This window comes from Bemisia tabaci, chromosome 1 (genome assembly GCF_918797505.1).
Source record: "Bemisia tabaci chromosome 1, PGI_BMITA_v3".
In the NCBI taxonomy this organism is placed as follows: Eukaryota; Metazoa; Arthropoda; class Insecta; order Hemiptera; family Aleyrodidae; genus Bemisia; species Bemisia tabaci.
In genome coordinates, this window is record NC_092793.1 from 78,534,450 (window position 1) to 78,555,635 (window position 21,186).

General features: G+C 40.5%; 1 protein-coding gene across 3 annotated transcripts in view; it reads right to left on the reverse strand.

Moving 5' to 3' along the window:
* Positions 1 to 18,748, reverse strand: part of dlg1 (MAGUK family member discs large 1) — a 401,255-nt gene extending 382,507 nt beyond the window's left edge. Inside the window, exon 1 of one of the 3 annotated variants that reach the window (XM_019061367.2) lies at positions 18,078 to 18,748. In XM_019061367.2, coding sequence (XP_018916912.1) covers positions 18,078 to 18,393 — 316 coding nt within the window. In that variant the 5' untranslated portion in view covers positions 18,394 to 18,748. The remainder of the gene's footprint in view (positions 1 to 18,077) is intronic. The other 2 variants (XM_072306235.1, XM_019061369.2) reach the window with 2 other exon arrangements.
* Positions 18,749 to 21,186: the final 2,438 nt, after the last annotated feature.

The following is a 21,186-nucleotide window of genomic DNA, read 5'->3' on the forward strand; positions in this document are numbered from 1 at the left end:
GGAGGACAGTGCTTATGCTATATTTAAATACCCTTTCTAGGGGTTGCCCTTTAGAATAAGAATATAAAATTTTACACCTTTTTTTAAAAACAAGATAAGAGATATAGCTTATACCTAAATTGTGATAGACCAAAATCCAATTGTACAAAAATAATAAAGGAGAGTGCCATAATATAGGCGCACCATTAAAATTGGACAAAATCGAAATCAAAATTTCGAGTTTTAAGTAAAAAATATCCAGTTCGACTTGACCGAAAGGGTGGTTCCACTGTGCGGCGCGGAGGGGCGCGGATGTCCACTGCGTCGGCCTCGGGCGTCGGGTCATCATTCATCCGATTTTAATCTCGTTTTACGACGTCGTGATGAGGACGTCGACGGCCGCCGTCGCGGTGACATGCTCCGACCGGCGCTGCCACACTTCTCACGCCCTCACTCTCCATCCCCTCATCCCGCTTCATTACGTCGCTCTTCTCGCCAAAGGGCCTACCTCAATTTCCGAATGGGCCCCAGAAGACATAGATTCTTATTTGAAACAGGGCTCACGTTGACATTGAGATACGTCCTTTACGCCATGAGATACATTTGACGCTCCCCAGCCCGTGACAATATGTACAATAATATAACGATTTAAAAAGCGGGTATAATAAGGCTAATTTTCACGAATAAAACCGAAACGTTTCGGCTGAAAACTCAGCCTTCCTCGGTTGGATGAAACAGTAGAAAGAAAAACGGTAAAAATCTAAAATAGTACCTGGCACCAACACTGTACCTGTTGATAAGAACATTCTCACTTTGAAACGTACAGCCAGGTACTATTTTAGATTTTTACCATTTATCTTTCTACTATTTTATCGGTTTCAGGACATTCTGTCAACGATTTCTTGTCCGCGCACCTTTTTTGTCCAGTAGTTTACGCCCACATGTAAAATAAGCAAAGGTGACTTGGTTCATGCGTTATATTTTAGTCGGTATGTAAAATTATATTGACAATATGGAAATGAGAAATTGAGAGAGAAGGAGGTATTGTTATGGTTGCTCATTTTCTAAATGAAATGTTATTACTTTCTCCTTTTGAATCATCTTTTTATCATTGGTGAAAATTTGATTTTATTTCTAGCCTTAAAATATTCGATGTACAATATACCTTATATGTGTATAGGTACTTTTTTTCCTTTTTTTAATTTTTTCTTTACGAGATTATTACTTCATTTTGAAAAAATTTATATTTTTAAAACGTGACAAATATTTGTGAAACCTTTTCCAAGCGACATTAATCTCAATAAGCCGCAGTTTCGCCGATAGGAACTGCAAAAATGAATAAAAGAGGGGAAAAACCAAGAAGCACGCAATCTTTAGTTTAAACTCATTTGTACATCGATCTTTTAGAGTCAAATACGTCAAATTCTGAGAGTTTGGTTGCGCGTACACCTCGCTGCAGCACAATAAAAGCACAAAATGTAAAAGAAAAAATTAAAGTGCTTTGGAAATCATTAAATTTGACACGGAACCACCAATACTTAAAAAACACACATTATATTATTATTCTCCTTTGATAAATTGATACATATTTTTTCCCATCAATTTAAATGAGAATAATCAATGCAGAGTTGCAGAGTGTGCTAACATTCCAAAATCATGAGTTAAAAAACGCTGACTATGCGAGTATAAATATTAAAGCCTAACAGAGCGTAGCTGTGTGCTGCCAGCGCGAGAGGCTCACTGGCGCCTACAAACCTAAGTGGATACTTCACGCATTGCACAATGCTTGAAGTATCCACTTAGGTTTGTAGGCGCCAATGCGCGCTTCGCGCTGGCCACCGTGCGGCGGCGCCTGAAGCAACTATTTCACAACAGAGGTGTTGCACAGTATTATGACATTGAACGTATTAAGAATGACAGGTATCCTTTAAAAGTACAGAGCTTTCCTCGCAAAATAAATCAAGATACTTATCGTACTGGAAAAATCTAAGAGCCTTTAGCTGAGGCAAATATAGAGGTATATCCGGTTCCAAAAAAGTAAAAATCGAAATCAATCATATAGAGCTTCTTTAAACAAGGGATATTGATATAAACTCCCTTATGAATACTTTATTCAATTAGTCATTATTTCTGATTAATTAATTTTTTTCCCCGATACTTTGCAAAGTGATTCAAAAGGCAGGTAAAAATTATGCAATACCGGTGAATCTACAGGAGTCATTTACCGGTCTCTCATACCAAGCCTAGAGAGCAAGAAATAATTTTCAGACAACAAAAGTTGATAAAGAAAAAGGTACCACCTAATCATAGGACCACTTCCATCACGTTCACGGAAACATTTACGACAACCGTACCGTTTAATAAGCGGTAAATGTAGACGAAACGATGCAAGCGGTGGAAGCAGGAAGACTAAACTCCTTGAATTTTCATTCTCTTGAAAAAAACTTGTCGGAAACGACATTTTAAATTAAAACCACACTGAGGAGATCCGTTTAAATTTGTAATTCTGTCCTCAAAACTCTCTCTTCTTCTTATTTGATTTTTATTGTTCCAGTTTTATTACTTCACCGTGTTTTCAAAAGTTAATAACAAACTACTTAAAAGACTCAAAGCTAAGAATCAAGGACATCCGACCATGAGATTTCTAAGAAATAAAAAAGAGGTGCCACATCGTTACGCAAATTGACGATTTGAAAATAAGTTAGAGGGAAAGTTATGCATTAACACTAGGTTTTCTGGAACTCTCACATCGTCCTCTTTTAAATTTTTTTTTTTTGCACTTGAACGGGTACTTTTGTTAATAGATGTGTATGAAAATATAGCAATTGCGATTTTTTAAACGTTCTTCGACTTAAACCCCGTTTTCAAAAGAAAGGACTAGGGTGAAACGAAAAAAATTTAGAGCCCTGGAAAAATTTAAAAGCTCAGAGAAATTAAGCCTCCGAGTTTCTGGGGGGTCGTTCTAGAAGCACGCTATGTCAGATGCTAATATCTAATGATAATGATAAAATTCTTCCGCTCAAAAAATGTTTTTTTTTAAACGAAAAAAATTGTCTCCCTTAAAAAAATTTGTATTCCGGTCTAAAGTAACGTTTTTAGGAACCATTTTGATTTGTTTAAAATGCGCTGGCTCTTCCGAGGAAAATTTCGGAAAGGAGTTGGCGTCGGTGAGGGGTTCGATTAAATCCGTCGAGATCCTGTGTCTTGGCGGTCCGTGCTTTTTTTATTTCCGGCTCGGCGTGGAGGATCGAGCAAATCGCATCAGTCGCGGCCCGGAAACGGTGCCCCTAATTACGGAGCACCGACTCAAATCCACGACATCTCCACTCCTGGCTTCTGTTTTGATTCCGTTCCGCACTCGACTAAAGTGCCCCCCTCACCCTGCCTTTACCCTGCTTCCGTTTACCTCGATATCCGTTATTAATATTTTTCGCTCATACCTACCTCCTCTTTCCACCCAGCAGTCCAGCGTTTCCTTTAGGTCACGATTTAAAATCCTCGTGTGTTTCTCCTCCACCGTATTTGCTTCGTTCTATTAATTCATGAGATATGATAGATGCTTCGCAGCCCGTGACAGTATATACAATAAAAAAACAATTTAAAAAGCGGATGACAAGGGTAAAAGTTACCAAACAAGACCAAAACGTTTCGGCTGAAAATTCAGCCATCCTCAGTTGGATGAATAAAAATAAAAATTGTTAAAAATCTAAAATAGTACCTGACTGTGCCTTTCAAATCGAAAATTTTGTTGTGACCAACTTAGTTGAACCGTTGTGCCGTTTGTTTTAGCCTTGTTACCCGCTTTTTAAATTGTTTTTTATTGTATTGATTGTCTATTTATTCATCTCGCTCATTTAAAATTCAAGATCACGACTTCAACCGCAACCCATGGTTACCCATACAATGTTTTTTTCTCTTTCTTTTCTTTATTTTTTTTCTTTTTGCTGGTTTTATGGCTTCGTGTTTAGAACCTCCAGCCAAATTTAGACTTTGTTTAATGTCCGTAGACATCGAGGGATTTCGGCCCATCCATGTTCCAGGCTTTTCAAATTTTCAAAGATTACGGCCGAGTAGAATCTGTCATTGTTATATTATTTCCCTGATTTTTGATTCCTATTTCATCGAGCGGATTATGCAAATTATTTCAACACCAATATTTTATCGTTACTTACTCAGACTAAGAACCAGCATAACAAGGCATCTCACTTACCTAAAACAAACGAGAAAAAATGACAAAATTAGATTTCAATAATATTTCCAATCGCAGAAGACATTCAAATTTGATATAAAGGTGTAAGTTTTGTAAAACAACATCGGTACATTTTGAAAATAAGACATTCCCAGAAGAAGGACAGGTAGTTCTGTTGCTGTTTTTAAAAAAAATCGATTGCGTACTTTAGATTGCAGCAAAGTCGCTCACTCATATCCACCAAACTTATGTCAGTTAAGCAGTATTGTTTCTGACCACCTGTGCCTTAGAGTCACATGGTACTGAGAGTTAAGACGTAAGGAATTCATTCTTGATTGGGTTCCGTATTTTAGGTCTCCATAGTGTCACAAACGAGAATAAACATTACATTTTCATCGATTACAATGATTATAAACTGGAATGGACCGGTGAATTAGGAGTACTTCAGGGAACAAACAGAATACTAGAAGAAACGGGGGAGAGGAATTCGGGAATGAGTTGATTGTAAGCAGAAAAATAGACCCTGCTCCACTAACCTCTTAGCGACAGGTGGAAACTGTTCCACTCTTTCAGGGACTCAACTTTTTATTGTTATGGACAAATATAAGGCAGCAACACTACCGTGCTAGGGTAAAATGCCATATGAACATTCAAGAGTTGCCAAATTTCCATCACTAAAATGTTCGTTTCCCAGGTAAGTTAAGAATATTTTCTTTTGAACTTTTTAGCAGATTTAGATCAGATTGCGAATCAAATTCTCTGAAAATTTGGAGGAAGAATATTTTCAGCTTTCCCGGAAAATGCGTATCCTATCAAATGAAGTTTGGCAACTTCTGAAGGCTCATACGACGTTTTTCCTTAGCACGGCAGAACAGTCATCACCCTTTTTCGGCTGCTGACCAACCTACTAGGTGGATGATAAGCATCGGGTGACGTAATGAGCCGAACAAGTTCGGCAAACTTTGGTTTGTTTGAGGAACCAATTACCCAACACGTGATTCAACATCCGCCTAGTCGGTTAGTCAACATTTGAATGTTGTAGCCCCAAAAGTAAAAGCTTTGTTTTCGAATCATTGATTACGAAAAACGTTCAAACTGTGTATAATCTTTAGTCCGGATCGTGACATCCATGAGGGGACGTGTCTTGACTCTCCTGCTAGTAAAGAACTCTAGCCCTCTTTATAAATATTTCATGAAACAATATCATGGATGACCATCGTTGTAAATTTGTTCAGCTGATACTATCGCATTTCACTTTTGAAAGGGGTGGCTTGCGAGTGGGAGGCGAGCACCGAGCAATAAAGAGTTACATAGAGTGGAAAAATATTTGCATAGAGGAAGACCCGCGGATCATTTTGAGAGGGCGGGAGGGAGGACGGATTAATGACGTCTGGTTTAACTCTTTTCGCATGAAATAACAGGAAATTTGAAATTGACCGTGCTGCATCAACGCGGAATTGAGCGAAAGGGGAGTGGAATTACCTCACCCGTTAACAGAATTCCCAATTTTAAACTTCCGCAGGGAGATGAGTGGATGAGAATACGCAGATTTCTGCCAGCTATGGTCGATTCACGGCTGCACCTGATATTCCCAACGAATCCAGGCAGAACCCCACGGACGTTTTATCCATCTTTTCTAATTTATAATTTTGGCTGAATTTATAGTGGACCACTAGACAAGGTGCGAATTCAAGCATTCTGATAAAGGTTTCCTCTTCGAAATTTTGAAGGCCCCACGCGGTTTACATTTCGATTAAGGGAGCTTGAAGGATATTCTTGACAAGGCATCATTAAAGGGACAATTTATGCAAACCTCGTTTAAAATTCAGAGGTTTACGAGGTTTCAGAGGGATTACGATGATTTTTTACTGCAAAAACTGCACCTTGGAATGTGCAAAACTCGCAATACATATTCTTTCGTATTAAGTACTTCTTGTGGTGATAAATCATTGAAATCCCTTTTAAAAATTCATTTTCAAAGTTATACCTCTGAATTTTACTTGAGATGTGCAGAACTTGTCCATTTAATAACTCTACATATATCAAGAATCTCCTTCAAACTCCCTTGATCGTTATGTAGATCATATGGGGCTTCTTGAGAAAAGGAGCTATTTTGACAGCGTTTAGCAGAAAGGAACCAAGCCACATCAGACATCGCAAAATTTTATTGGGCAATTTCGTTTTTTTGTATGAGAACGTTTTAGAGGATTTCTTTGAAAATTTTAAGAACGTTGCTTCGTACAACGCAGAAAATACACTGAAATTTGCACAAAAACCCGCACAACCGTTTTCATGTAAAACATTAAATTTCCCAATTAAATGGCAAAAGCTGATGTGGCTTGGTTCCTTTCTGCCAGACGCGGTCCATTTAATGAACGACAATTTGTACGGCCCTAAGAGCTTGAACTGATGCGCCAACCTTTTTCAGACGACCACGAGAGGGTGAATGATAAGATTCGCTCCATTTCGAAGGAGAAAACCCCCGCCCAGAAGTAAAGTTAAAAACCTCGAAATAATGCGAATTTATCATAATTTGAACACATGGTGAGAGGGAGTGAAGAAGCCGTGCGAGGAAATGAGATAAATTCAGAGGTAGGCAACAACTCTAAAACAACTAACGCAATGAGAAGCCCCTTCCTCGCACATCGCATTAAAGCGCCCCTTCGGAAGGCGGACTTTTCTCCAGAGTGAATCACGTGAAATGAGACCTAATTTCCACACGGAAAAAACATATCCACACACTCATTACTCCCTCCTTCAACGGCTATTTTTCCTTATTCCCTTTGTCTCTGCGCCTTTTTTTCCAGAAAAAGTAAATGGATATCTCGAAGGAGCTCTCGCGGGACATGACACGGTGATTTGAATAATTTGGGATTTAAAAGAGTAAAGGTAGAACGGAAGCAGACTGCTCTCTTGGAGCTAGGTGTCAGATTGAAAAAAAAAAATATCCTCGATTTTTTAAGACGTCTTTCTGCGTTCTAATGCTAATGTGGAAGGATGCGATGCGGACTGAGCTTGGTAGAGGGGAACCCACTTTTTACGGTATGAAAGGTCTGCTGTTTGGAAACATAATGAGAAAAAACGTTCGCTTATGTCAACAGAAGAGCGGAAATCTATATCGGCCACTGTTTCCGGTTCATTTAACCGGGTCCGCAATTAATGCAACCGAGGTTTCTCTACAGTTCGGTTCATGCTACCAAACTATTTTTACATCTCGGCTTGAAAGTTTTGTAAGAAGTGCGGCCGACATAGAACACCTTACTCCAATTCCTGGGACCGAACTCCTTTTTCTCCGTGGAGTCACCAGAATTTTATACACACGTTCATATAAATAGTGGAAAGACCACGTTGAACAGAGATACATTACGGTACAAGAGTGCAAATACCGATCACAATAATATAGTACCCATAAAACTCTGGCAATAGTGCAATTTTGCATTTATGATCAATTTTAAACGCGCCGTTTTTGCCCTAATCTTATTAACAGAATTTTACCTCCCAAACAAATGGGCTACGATATATTCTATATACAATAATAATTATACAAGTTCGGTTACTTCAATGCGAGCTTTACGTAAACTTTGTGTATTTTATTCACCCACACATACAAAAGCTAAAAAAAAAAAAAAAAAAAAAAAAAAAAAAAAAAATTAAAGAATAATGATTTAAACTCGAAATTAATTGACAATGCTATATACATAATATACATGACAGCCTTTTGCTTCAATTTTAAGCAATCAACAGATACATATTATTCTAAATTAAATACTTTAAAAAATATTAATGTGTTAAATTAAAGATAAATCTAATCAATTAATGATTGTTTTTAACTTACAAGGCAGTCAAGTAGAAAGATAGCAGGGGGGAAAATTCCATATAGGTAAGTATGTTCCTAATTATTATAAACATCTCGGGTCGGGATAGTTATGATAGATGCACCAATCGAGCCGAGGTAGACATTTATGAATGCGCTTTTAATTAACACAAAATAAATTGTCAAACCCGTGAACTGAACAGAATTGAAAAGAGACCTTGTTGCCAGATAGTTACAAAAATGAGTATTCTTGCGAAGAATATCAGTGACAGCCCGCAAATAAGATCACTTAACAGGTAGGTTTCTTTCCCGCTTTTTTTCTGCGCATCAAATTCCCCGCTTCCGTAGTTTATTTTTCGGTCATTCTCTACTCTGATTGGCTAAAAATCTACCAATCATCAGCATTGCCTAGCATTCAACAATTCACGAGGTTAATGGTGTTCAATTGTGCAAATTTGTTTTGTTGAAACTGATCTCCACTCTTCACATTGCTCACCAATTATCATTAGTCGGAAAGTACACTGAAAAAAAAAACTCCGGCCGTGGATGCCGTACTTACGGGCTACGTAAACTAACATCCACGTTCTGGGCTCAGAGGCCGAAAGTTCCGGGTGTAGCAGCAGGTGCAGTCCGAACTACGGCTCCAGCACCGGAACTTTCGGCCTCTGAGCCCGGAACGGACGGTACGTCTATATAGCCCGTAACTTTGTTTCGGTGTAGTGGTGATTTCGGGGCTTACAGGGTGTCTACTAAAACAGGCTGGCCAAAAATCAGTACTTTTACAGTACTTTTTCAGTACATTCCCCAAAAATTCAGTACCTCCCCAAAAGAAAAATGCAGTACTTTTTCAATACCTCCAACTGACGAAATTCGAAAAATTTGAATTTCCCGCACAAATTGCGACAAAAATGAAAAAAATTCCGGACTTTCTTGCAAAATTTCCGCACTTTTTCAGTACTTCCGGACCGCCCTTGAAAAAACAGTACTATTTCCGGACTTTCCGGAAATTCCGGACTTGTAGACACCCTGTTCCATTTCATGTAGATCCCCTTAACATGCGATTTTGTAAATACTTTGTCTGCGGTGGCAACCGTGCTAATATCAAGACTGGAGCCGCTAAATAGCGAAAGCTCGAAGATACGAAGACCCTTTTCAAGAAATTGCAAAGCTCCCGTCCCGCCATTCGGTCCGATGAATGCTCCTCGTTGCGTTGGGCCTGGTTATTATTTACATTAAGAATGCATGTGCTTCTGCACATTGCGTACGCTTTTCCTCCACCACGATTTTCGTTTCCACTATCGAGATCGGCCGGGAAGAATCAGTGGATGAAAAAAACCACCACCCCTCCCCCTCTCCTGGCTTTAATTCTTCATATTTTAACGGGAACGTACAGATATGCAATCGCTTACTTGCAGTGCATCAGTACGAAATGCGAATAACTTTGAGCGAGGGCCATAATCATTCGTATTTACGTCGTGCATGAAAAAATACTGGATTCGTGGATCGGAAACTAAGACAGGCAAATTCTCTCTAGGCAAATCTCTCTCTTCGGGACTCTTAAGGCAAATTTTTCGAGAGTACTCCCTGTTAATTCCATTATTAAATTTTTCGATTCTCCTAATTCTCACTGACGATGCGTTAAAATACTCATTTCATTTCATTTTCCGTCGAATTTGTATGCAGATTCCTCTTTCATTTTTCTTACGAATACATAGAGTTGTCAAAATAATATTAAGTAAACGGGTTTAAGCAGAATAAGCGCGGCTGTAGCACTTGATCCCTATTCTTACCATATTTTATTCACTTATTTATTTAGTTTTTTTTCTTTTTTAAACAAAAGTAATCGTGGAGACAATATTTTGGAACAAAAGAGAAATTCCCAAAAAAGCAGGATTTATCAGCGCCAAACGGGCGCACCTTTAAGTGACCATAGTCCACCTTTTAAAAGTGCCTTGCGTAATAATTGAACATCCTTAAGAGGGTTATACCATATGCTGTAAGATTTTTGAAAAATATTTTATTACTTTTATTGATTTCCAACGCTAGCTCAGAGTTTCGTTAACCTCCCTTTCTCCTCGTGCCGATGTTACTGTATTGGTGATAACTGAAGAGAATTAATTAATGCTGCTCCTTGAGAACCTCCACACGAGGGGTGCAGAAAGTTCTCCAGGACAAAAGTAGGTCAACATCTTAATCTAAAAATATCTTCATTCTCAGAGAATTGTATCAAAATCAGTATTTTTTTAAAAAAATAATTTTTCATTTTTCGCTGGGATCCTGATGGGTTAAGCGAAACCATGCATAAGCCCCAAAAAGTGCGTGGCCTGACAAGTGCGGTGCGAAGGGATTCCTAAGGAAAAGGAGTTCCTCTGATAGCATTTTGTCGTTCCCGTCACGATAGAGCAGCGACTCCATTTCAGTGCTGCCAAATTTTCCGTCACAAATTGCATTTTTACCAGAGGAATTTTGGGAATTTCTAACTGAAAATTTTACTGATTCTCCCTTGGATATCATGCAAGAATCGGAGAAATTTTGGACTGAAACAAGACCGGTACATTCTTGTAAAAAATGTAATTGTTTGAGGCGATTTGGCAACCTCGGAATGGAGTTACGTTCCTTCGTGCGGGAAACGAGGATTCCTGAGGAAACACATAATTTTTTACTGGATGCGGTAGCAACAGCTCATTTAATCTAAAATTACTCCGAGTGTCAAGTTAGGCGCTGTCTCGGGACATGTCACAGGCAGTCTTCGTTGCTCAAAAGTTGGCGCGCTAGTGTCAGCGTTGTTTAAAAGAGCGGCGGAAACATCTTATCGGATCGAAAGTTGGAAAGTAATCGAGTGCCGGGCTGGGGGCTCTCCTTCCTCCGCTCGCCCTGTAATCACCATTCAAATTTTAAGTGATGGGAAGTTATTAATGAAAACGCCAGGAACGCTGGTACTCGGCGCAGGAAGTGGCGTTTAACCTGCGACCTCCGATTGAACTCTCGCGGGTGAGTTCTTTTTGTATTTCAGACGCGGGAAAAATTGGAAACAAAACGGTGCCCTGGAGAGCAATCACGATTTTCTTATGAAATAACAGTCCTTTATGCCCTCCGTCATGGTTGCGAGTTTTATTCTCGAGACTTTCTCCCCCGTCTGAATTTCTTGTACACTCTCGGTAATCCCAGCATATATTTGTACTACGGGGCTATGCCCCTGGCCGCTACGCGGTCCAACCCCCAGAAAGCGCTTCGCGCTCTCTTAGGCCCGCTTCGACAAAAGAACGACCAAACAAAAATGAAAAGATTTTCATACCCGACTCTCATTCGTCCAATCTCTCTATGGCCAGGAGCGATTGGACCAATTAGAATTGTATGAAAAAAAATCGTCGGCACGTAAAAGTATACCTCTAGGAGGAGGCAATATCACGCAAAAACCGCGCAACACCACAAATTGGTGCGTGTATTCGAAACTCCTTCAATTTCTTAACTATGCAATTTGATCTCCGAGGAGTTAAAATAGTTGCTCGATGTTGAATCAAGAATTTGCTGCTTAATATAAACTACATTTTTGCATAATTCAATATTTTCTTTTCTTTTATCGAGAAAAATTCAGCTTGAATCAAGATAAAAAAATTCTTGGCGGCAAATTCAAGAATCATCATGCTGGAGCCAAGCAAATTTTTTCAGTGTAAAATTACCGATAAGTCGGCGAATTTTTTCGTTTTTCCACAGGAAATGATGAAAAGTTTCATTGAAAAATGGCAGCATTGAGTGAATTCCGGCAAAACCTCGTTAAGGGTTTCATTTCAGAGATCATTCCTGTCACGTGTGTCGTGAATATTAAGGGAGTTTGAAATGAGGTTCAGGAAACAATTTCAGATTACTGCGCTCGACGTTATCAGGTGCTTACCTGCTCCTGCTAGGCGTAACCCGTAAGCGCTCCATACGAGGGACTCTCAATCGACTTTGTTTATTCCCACATTTCCTGTTGCGGCTTCGTCTGTTGTCTTGTGCATAGCGGGAATGACGGTAGTACCCACTCGGCTAAATTCGAAAGATAAGTATCGTCGCGGCAAAATGATCAAAAATATAATAAAATAACTGAGGTGCAAAACGGATCATCATCATAATCATTTTTTTATCATCTGAGAAACTGCATCGCTTCGTCCGGGAAGCGACGAAACAAGGGTCTAAGCAAGGCTAAGAGTGAGTAACGAAAGGGAGTGAGGAATTTTCACTTTTAGTTAATTTTATATTTCGTTCCCTGGTCATAAAATGGGGTTGAAACCACCTGTCATCCCGAATAGTCCCAGGCATTTTATATGTTCTTTAGTGTTGTTTACCCTTTTTACTGTGCATATTTTTCATTGAATTATTCGGGCAATTTGTGTGCATTGTCATTTTCAGCAATCCTGGTACTTCAAAATTTGTAGATAACATACTCGCACAATGCGCAAAATCCTTGAAATTTTCAGAGAAAAAAATACCCAAGTTTTCGAGCGAATTTGCAGTTTCTCAGAGAAAATTCAGCAACGTTTTTAGGTACATTCGGAGTTTGTACTTAGGTTGACAACTAGATTCCGTGACACAAGCAAGTGGTCCGAGCTTGATGCGCGGCGGCGGTTAGAAAGTCTTGTGAAACTCTCCGAACCGATGCTAGGTCGTGAAGAGTGCCCTGGGCTCCTATTTACGCGCGACTGTAGACCCAGTTCGAGGGGAAAATTATGTTTCCAGGGAGCTGTCTAATGATAGCGACGGAAATGCACGGAGACAAAGACGGGTGCACCCCCACCTTTTGCCTCCTCGCTTTTGAGGGATGTAATACGGCGATGGAAAGAGGCGGGAGTTAAATGGAGCCTCGCCAAGCCGAGAGTGCAAGCAGCAGAATAATGATCTGACACAATATCAGAAGCCGAGCAACATTTTCAAATAATGCAGCCCCCTCCTCCCCTCAAAAAAAAAAACTCCCCATGCCTGGATTCGATGGCCACTGAATACATAATTTTGACGTATCGACTGTATAATGGCAGGCATAAATCCCAAAATTACGAATATCCAAATATAGGAAAACTTAGCCCCTATGGCAAACCTCCTACGAAATTTTTGGTTTTTTAAACACAGAATCATTCCTTTGTGGCATAATATTGCAACTTTGTGTCAAATTTTTCGTTTTTAAAAACATGAATACGAAAATTTTGAAATTTTGTGAAAAAAGTTGGAAGTTAAAGTTTTTACGAAAGCTACAGCGTAGATTTGCGTCCCTCAGAATCCAAAATCCAAAATTAATTCATGCCATTAAGGATTAAAAAGGAACATTTGCTTGATTTATCTATGAGAATTTCGTTTTCATACGTCAAAGATATTATCTTGTTCTAAAAGAGGCGTAAAAAATCCAAACAAAGGGCGACTCGTTAAGGTAGATCATGGAAAACTCCACAAATCCTCCTCAGATATCTAAATGTTTTTGCGATTTCGAGGACCGGTAATGTTGTGGTACATATCTTCAGCAATAAATGCATTTTTTGAAAATTTGACGATGTGCGCGATGAAAATCGGTAATAGCTTACTTCATCGGCACAATAGGCAACCTTGGAATTAAATTAAGATGTCAGATAAACGAGAAAAGCATCCCCAGTTAGTGTCACATGCGACGAACACTGAACGAAGTTATGTATAACGCCTGGATACAACTATACGAACTCTACGGATGTCCGTGTTGCATACGCACGAAAAAGAAGGCGTTTTGACTCTCGAAGCACTCACCACAGTGTAGCGCGGCGCGGCGGCGGCAGTACGGCGAGGATCGAAAAGGATAGGGCACCCTTAATTCTTCGTTTACCCTACACAGTCATCGCTTAAGCACGGATAGTTGCTTTGCAAAATCATGATTAGCATATTGCAATATCAAAATTGAAGCAGAAATGATACTAACATCCTAGGTCTGTGTGTAGTATTCGTGCCCAAAAGATGTCTTTGTGATAACAAAAAAGAACTAAGGGCATTTTGTCATTTGAGGGCTTGGAGGACACTGTGCAAAAGTGCGGTTTTTAACAAATTAAGATATTAATTATGTAAAGTAAAACTCATGTTAATACATATAATCTGGGGAAAGTTTGCTTTTCAATTTCAATTTTTCAGCATCGAAAAGTCAGCTTGAACTTTCTCTCCGCCATGAGGATCCATGTAATTTTGAAACTTTAAGCACGTGTTTCTCGAAATAGCAAAAACTGCACTTATGCACCTTGTCCTCCAAGCCTCTCATTTTAGATCATCGCAGTGGAGCCTGCCACCTTGATGCGAAAAAGCGGGGAATGCCTGCATGAACAGTCAAACCCCCTTCACTACCAGGTACCACTAGGTATGCATCGTGGACATTCATTCAGCCCAAAAAGTTGCATCCAGGCGTACTCATGACCTGTGTCTAAAACTGCCGATGCTAGCGGGACGATTATTGAAATGCATAGACAAAGCTATAGACAAATAAGACACAATAGATATGGAGGGATCTCTACTGGTGGAAGTGGGTGGTTGCAATGGACAAAGAAGGTTGGTAATAGACTAACTAACGACAACCCATGAGGGACCCTTTAGTTAGTCTATCATTTTCTCCCTTTGTCTAAAGGAACCAACCATTTCAACCAATAGAGCCGTTCTACACTCCCTATGTCTTCTTTGTCTATGTCTTTGTCTATCAATTTCAAAAATAAGCCCGCAGATTGCGATAGATTGTGGGGAAAACGGCATTGGCGGTGATACTCGTGTTCACAGTCTAACAAGAGGAATCAATCCGCGGGAAAGTAACCGAACCGGGCGAAAGAGGAGAGAGAGAGTGGAAAAGAGAGAAAGAGAGAGAGAGAGAGGGACAGGTTAGAAAAAATAGAGGCCGATTGTTCCGTTGTGCGCTTCTCGAGACACGCGGCGCGGACAAGTACAAATTCACGCCTAAATGGATGCTGGAATAACTTCACGTTGCATCGCTTCCGGTTATAAATTCTCCTCTCTCCTCGTACACCCCCAATTTGCTTCGCGCCACTCCGACACGCCGATGCCGTATCTCACAATAGTCAAGTCCGCGGCGGTGGAGCCTCACTCATTTTTGTCTATTGTGAATGAGGATTTGTTTGAGGAAGGAAATGGACCGCCCGCTGCCAGTGAGAGTGCTCCACTGCCCCTCGGTACAATTAACTCATGATTAGCCAAGAAAAAGTAACGTTCCTTTCACTGTTGAGAGCAGAGTCTGACGTGTTAGGGAAAAACGCCGTATGAACCTTTGAATGTTGCCAAGTCTCTCCCGACAAAATATGTATTTTTGAGCATGTTTATGAATATTTCCCCCGGAACTTTTCAGATAATTTACATCAAATGTGAATAAAATTCACGGTAAAATTGGAGGATAAATATCAACAGGTTTCTTAGAAAATTCGAACTTTATCACTGGGAATTTGGAAACGTCTGAAGGCTCATACGGCGTTCTTTCTTCGCACGGTAGTAGTGGAGAGGGTTCGAACACGTGGACCTCCTTTCTGAGACACTTTAGGCAGACCATCTGTTGGTCAGAGATTTCTTGCAAAGGGCTATTTTCCTCGGGATTATATACACGGAGGAAGAAACTTCGTGCATGGAATCCGAAGTTCAGGTCGTATGGATCTCTGAGGATTTCGGATCGTGCAACCGGAAACTTGAGATCCAGCTGCCGAAGTTTGGGTACACATTTTAAGATCTTCGGTACATCGGTTGACTCTAGAGAAGTTCCAAACAAAGTACCGAAGTACTTCAGATGTATGACCCCAACTTCGGGTGCTGGACTTCAAGATTTGGATTCATGATCCAAAAACTTCGGAGATCCTTGTGACTTTAACAATCGTTATTCTCTCTTGCCTTTTTCAAAAATAATCTCCTCTTCTAGGGTAACTTACATAATAAGTATGTACAGTGGATAAAAAATTGAAGAAGCGATACAATCAAGTTGAATGGAGGCGTTAAAATATCACGTAACTTACTACTAACACTTATTTAATGTCCCCATTTTCCTTTTAATGCAACCTGCAACCAGGATAAATTTAATTGTGTGTCGCTTTCTCAGTGGAGATGAAGTATTGTTGATAAAACGCCTGAGCTCCAAAACGTCCTCAGGTTGCTTGGAAGTAACGTAACCTCTCTTTAACTAAACATTGAATCGACGAACCCAAACGAAGAGACGGGCACTGCTGCGTAACTGAAAAAGCGTCGACTAATTGGAGCGGGAGATAAGAACCAGGGGAAAAGCGAGAGTCCTAATTTATGGATAATATTAACATACTTCCGCAGTTAGGTAAAGTTAATTTAAAATAAACCCCACCTCAGCCCCCCTCCCCTCGCTATTTCTCTCTATAAAAAATGCAATTAAGCCGACAATTATTACTGCGAGGAGGGATTGTCCGCATTAGAGATGGAGCATTGCAGATTAATCCACAGGTATCTGACCTTAGACAGGAAAACAATTGCGATCCCACAAAAGCTTCCTAAACTAATCACTCCATTATGATTTTATCATAATGACTGAAAGGCTTCGCCTACCTGTCAGTCTAGTTTTTTGCCGCTTTATTTAATTGTTACCAAAAAAATTACGCAAAATATAATGGCATTAGATTCACTTCTTAGGAAAATTTCCCGGAATTGCTTTGTCATAAACAATGCCCGGAGATTTTAAACGAAACTGAAGTTATAAAGGGTTAAAATTCAGGAGTTAAAAGAGCGTAGTTTCGAGAAACACGTAACAACAGGTTCGATCTGCCGTAAAAAAAACGAGGGATTGCTCTTCAAAATTTCATGTAAGATTTTTGATAGCTGGAAAAGTGATAATACTCATACAAAAAATGCAATGTTCTTACTTACCAGCTGAGTTAGGGGGGTATCCATCCATCCATTATATTTCACGTACAATTTTGATAAGGAAACAGATATTGTGGTAATGACCAAACCTAACGTAACTTTACCGAACTTTTCCAAACTTAATCTAATCTAACTTTACCTTACCTGACCTGACTCAACTTCTCTGAACCAAACCTTCCCCAACCTTATCCTATCTGACTTCATGTGTATGTACAAGTCGCTATAACGGGGCGCTGGGGCGCTTTGCGACGCCTACCCGCCACAGGAATCTGTCATGGTAGAGATCCTATGGAAGCTGGCATCTCTTCACCTCTTGACGGATGCCCTCTACCCACCGTTTGGCTGGACGCCCTCTCCGTCGCCTACCTGGGGGGACCCACTCCAACACCTTCTTCGGTAACCTGGTATCAGCCATCCTCTGCACATGCCAATACCATAACAACTGCTTGGTCATGATACCTACCTTTAACCTTACCTAATCTAGCCTTGTCTATCCTACCCTATCCGGTCCTAATCTAATTATAGGTAACCTAAACCTCTCCTGCGGGCTGATTGTTGAAATTGATAGACAAAGCGATAGACAAAGAAGACAAAAATTATATGGAGGGATCCTATCAGTGGAAACGGATGGTTGCAATGAACATTAGAAGTAGGTAATCGACTAACTAACGGCAACCCACGAGAGACCCGATAGTTAGTCCATCATTTTCTTCCTTAGTCTATGAGAACCACCCATTTCAACCGATAGGATCGCTCCTTACTTTTTATGTCTCTTCACGGAGAAAAAAACTTCGTGCAAGGGACCCGAAGTTGAGGTCATATGGATCTCTGAAGTTTTCTGATCACGCATCCAAAAACTTGAGGTCGAGCTGCCGAAGTTCGGGTCAGACATCGAGGCACTTCGGTATGTACCGAAGTACTTCAGATGTGTGACCCGAACCCCTCGGTATATATCGAAGTACTTCAGATGTCTGACCCGAACTTCCGCAGCTCGACCTCAAGTTTTTAGATACGTGATCCGAAAATTTCAGAGATCCATATGACCTCAACTTCGGGTCCCACGCACGAAGTTTTTTTTCTCCGTGTTTGTCTACAGCTTTGTCTATCAAATTCAACAATCAGTCCGCTGGAGAGTTAATTTTTTTATTTTACTTGTGAGAAAGATATTTTTCTGTTTGTTGACACCATGATCGTAGACACCATGCAACGTTACCAAGACGGCTAGTGATAAAACTGAATTACCTGTTTTGCGAGGGACGAATCCGTGGACTTGGCAGTAGCTGCCCGGCTGTGCGGGGTCGTTGAGGGTCCGCGAGCGGGGCCGGTCGCCCTGGACGGTGAAGACGGGCGGTTCGTGGAGGCGGGACATGGCCAAGCGGTGCTGCTCCTGCGACTTGCGGAGGTCCGAGCGGAGGCGGAGGAGCCAGACCATTCCGAAGAGTGCCATCTCATTTGGCTCACCCTCTAGCAGCATCGTCGCCATCGCCGTTCTGACCTCGTCTCCAGCCTCTTCTTCTCCAGTTCCATCGGAGTCGAGCCTGTGCCTCTGAAGCAACATTCCTAGCCACTCCGCCCAAGGTACCAAGATCCGTCAGCAGACCTCTCCACGGCCCACCGCTCGCATCTAGCACGACACCTCCCGACTACCGTCACCCAGACAACTGCTCCTTCGCAGGTCTCACCAAGTCTGTCTCTGGGTGATGGCTCACGCAGATGTGCACTTTCCTTCCGACCGGTTCACGCGCACTTCATAACATGTTCCGGAAAGGATATGGAGATGTTGCTCGCATTACCGCTAATCTCTTTCTCGCGCACTGAGTGTAGATCGTACACACCGAAAAACACAAAAATGTCTATTCTAGGATGGACGGATAATTTACGATGTTCCAGATTTTGCACTATCAGTCGTCAATGCTTGCGGTATGCATGTATTTCACTAATCCCGATTCGATGAAAAATTTCGAGATGTCTTGGACTTGACGCGCAGATCATGCTGCCAAGGCTTTTAGGTAATGACTTAAAAATATTTTCTAATTGGAGATAAAAAATTAGAATTCATTTCCTGAGTCGTAATAATAACCGCGCACTGCAAGAGACGCGATTTTGCGTTTATTGAGAAACTCCATTAAATACGTCAACTTTTTAAAGTTTAGTTAATTTCGAAGGTAAAACTTTTGTTCAGGAGACATCGATTCCTGAGAGGCATTGAAGATCAACGCAAAATAACACTTGACTAGGATTGGCTTCATCGTCGAAACATATTAAAGTGTGGCCAATCTGAGAGACTAGGAAAAATTGTGCGAATGAATGGTAAGAGGCCATGATGGCTTTAAGTTAGCGGGGAGTCCAACACACGGCAGTCTGTCTTCATGCATCCATACTGCATTTTAAGTGATGATTTCCACAAAATAACTTATGTCATTATTCACGACGTGAGATGACGTTCCATCGTCGTTGAAGCAAGTTCCAGACAATTTGAAAATTCAGATCTTTCTGGTTACTGCGTCCGAAAAATGTTGATGACCCTAGAAACTTTTAGTGGCATTGCCACAGATTCATTTTGTGTCTGTCAGAAACTCTGTCATTACACCACTCTGCAGAAAAGGGATTAAGGTATCATTAGAAACGAGATTTCATTAAACTACGGTACTTGATGTGCAGAAACCTCTACCTTCAAATAGATCAATATCAAAATTGATCCTGATAATCATATATTTTATCCTTGATAAATTATCAAAGATAAAGCAACCTCCCCCACTCACATTCCTGAAATTCTGCGATTATCATATTTCCTGAAAAGCAAAGTAATTTACTTGAATAATTAAATAACATATGTTCCCTGCATTTCAACGCAAAGAGGATGATACATACAGGATGTTTATAATGTCACAAGCCGAGAAAGTATACTCTGAATTCATTGCCGATATGAGCTGACCTTATTTTAAAGGAAAATCAAAGTCATTTCAATTTTGCCAACAGGCAAAATGTTTCTGATATTTGTTGTTCCTGCAGCGAGAACCAATAAGTGTACACTTTATTTTCGTTAAAAAAATGCCTGGCGAGTTGACTATCCGCGCGTAAAAAAAGGGTCGTCTGTTCTTTAAACACGACAAAATGTACGTCCATCATAACATTTTGCATAAATTCAATTGAATCTAAAGTTTTCTACTTGCGACGGCTGATAATTAGTTTCAGCAAAAACACCGTAGGTGGTAAAAGACAGTACTGCATTATAATTCCGATCGGTTTGTGGTTTTTTTTACTATGGTTTAATACGTAGATGTGACTAGAAACTGTAACTCTCGATTGGAACTATACATATATTAAACGTATTTAAATGAAAAGCATCTACCTTCATTGTGACATGAGCCCTTTTATGTAAGTATTATTATGGGTCTCAGGTAACAATGGAGAGTTTCTTTTGATTTAAATACGTCCTATTCTGACACATATTTGTATTCTTTCCTGCGTTACCAAAACTTCTTACGGCGAGACAAGACACAAATGCTGCCGTGCTAAGGAAGAACGCCGTATGAGCATTCGAGAGTTGCCAAATTTCCCTTGATAATGCATGTATTTTTGGTGACATTCATGCGTATTTGTCCTTAAAATTTTCAGATATTTTAGATTGAATTGCGTACAAAATTGTCTGAAAATTTTGACAAGTTTCCCAATAAATTCGGTTTTTATCGGAGGAAACTTGGCAACGTCTGAAGGCTCATACGGCGTTCTTCCTTAACATGGCAGAATGAGCGCTTGTTGAGTACTCTTTGATGGGAGGAACGAAAATGAGGTCGAATTTCACACTCATCATCAATCACACAAAAGGATAGTGTCGAACGCGCCGTAAGTAATTCTCCGGAAAGGGGGGATGTCATCACACTACGAGGCTCAAAAATTATCCGGATAGGCGCGGAAGTTGAAGACGGTTTTACGATATTGCGCCCAAAGCTCGAAGGCTGGTTGATTGCCGTACTCAAAACTTTGAACTTTTCCAGCGTTTTATAGAGGTTTGAACTTAGGGAGTTGGAAATTCAAAAATGAACTGGCGAGGATTTGCGCGGGGCCAGGCGGGCTGGGCCAAGCCGCGAACAACAAGGAGGTCGGAATGACAGAAGTTTCGGACGATTAACGAGGGTAATTTACAAGATGAGTGAGCGTTTCGAGTTGGTTCCACTGTTGCCAAATTCACTGGGGGCTTCTCGGTGTGAGCGATTCACAAGGGGGCGAGACCAGTCTGGAGGGGATAGAACTGACAGAACAGAGACTACCGAAAGTCACAGGATTCTTAATCTACGTCTGTAGGGTTGTATGTACCTCATCAACGGCGTCTTACTCACAATCAGAGGCA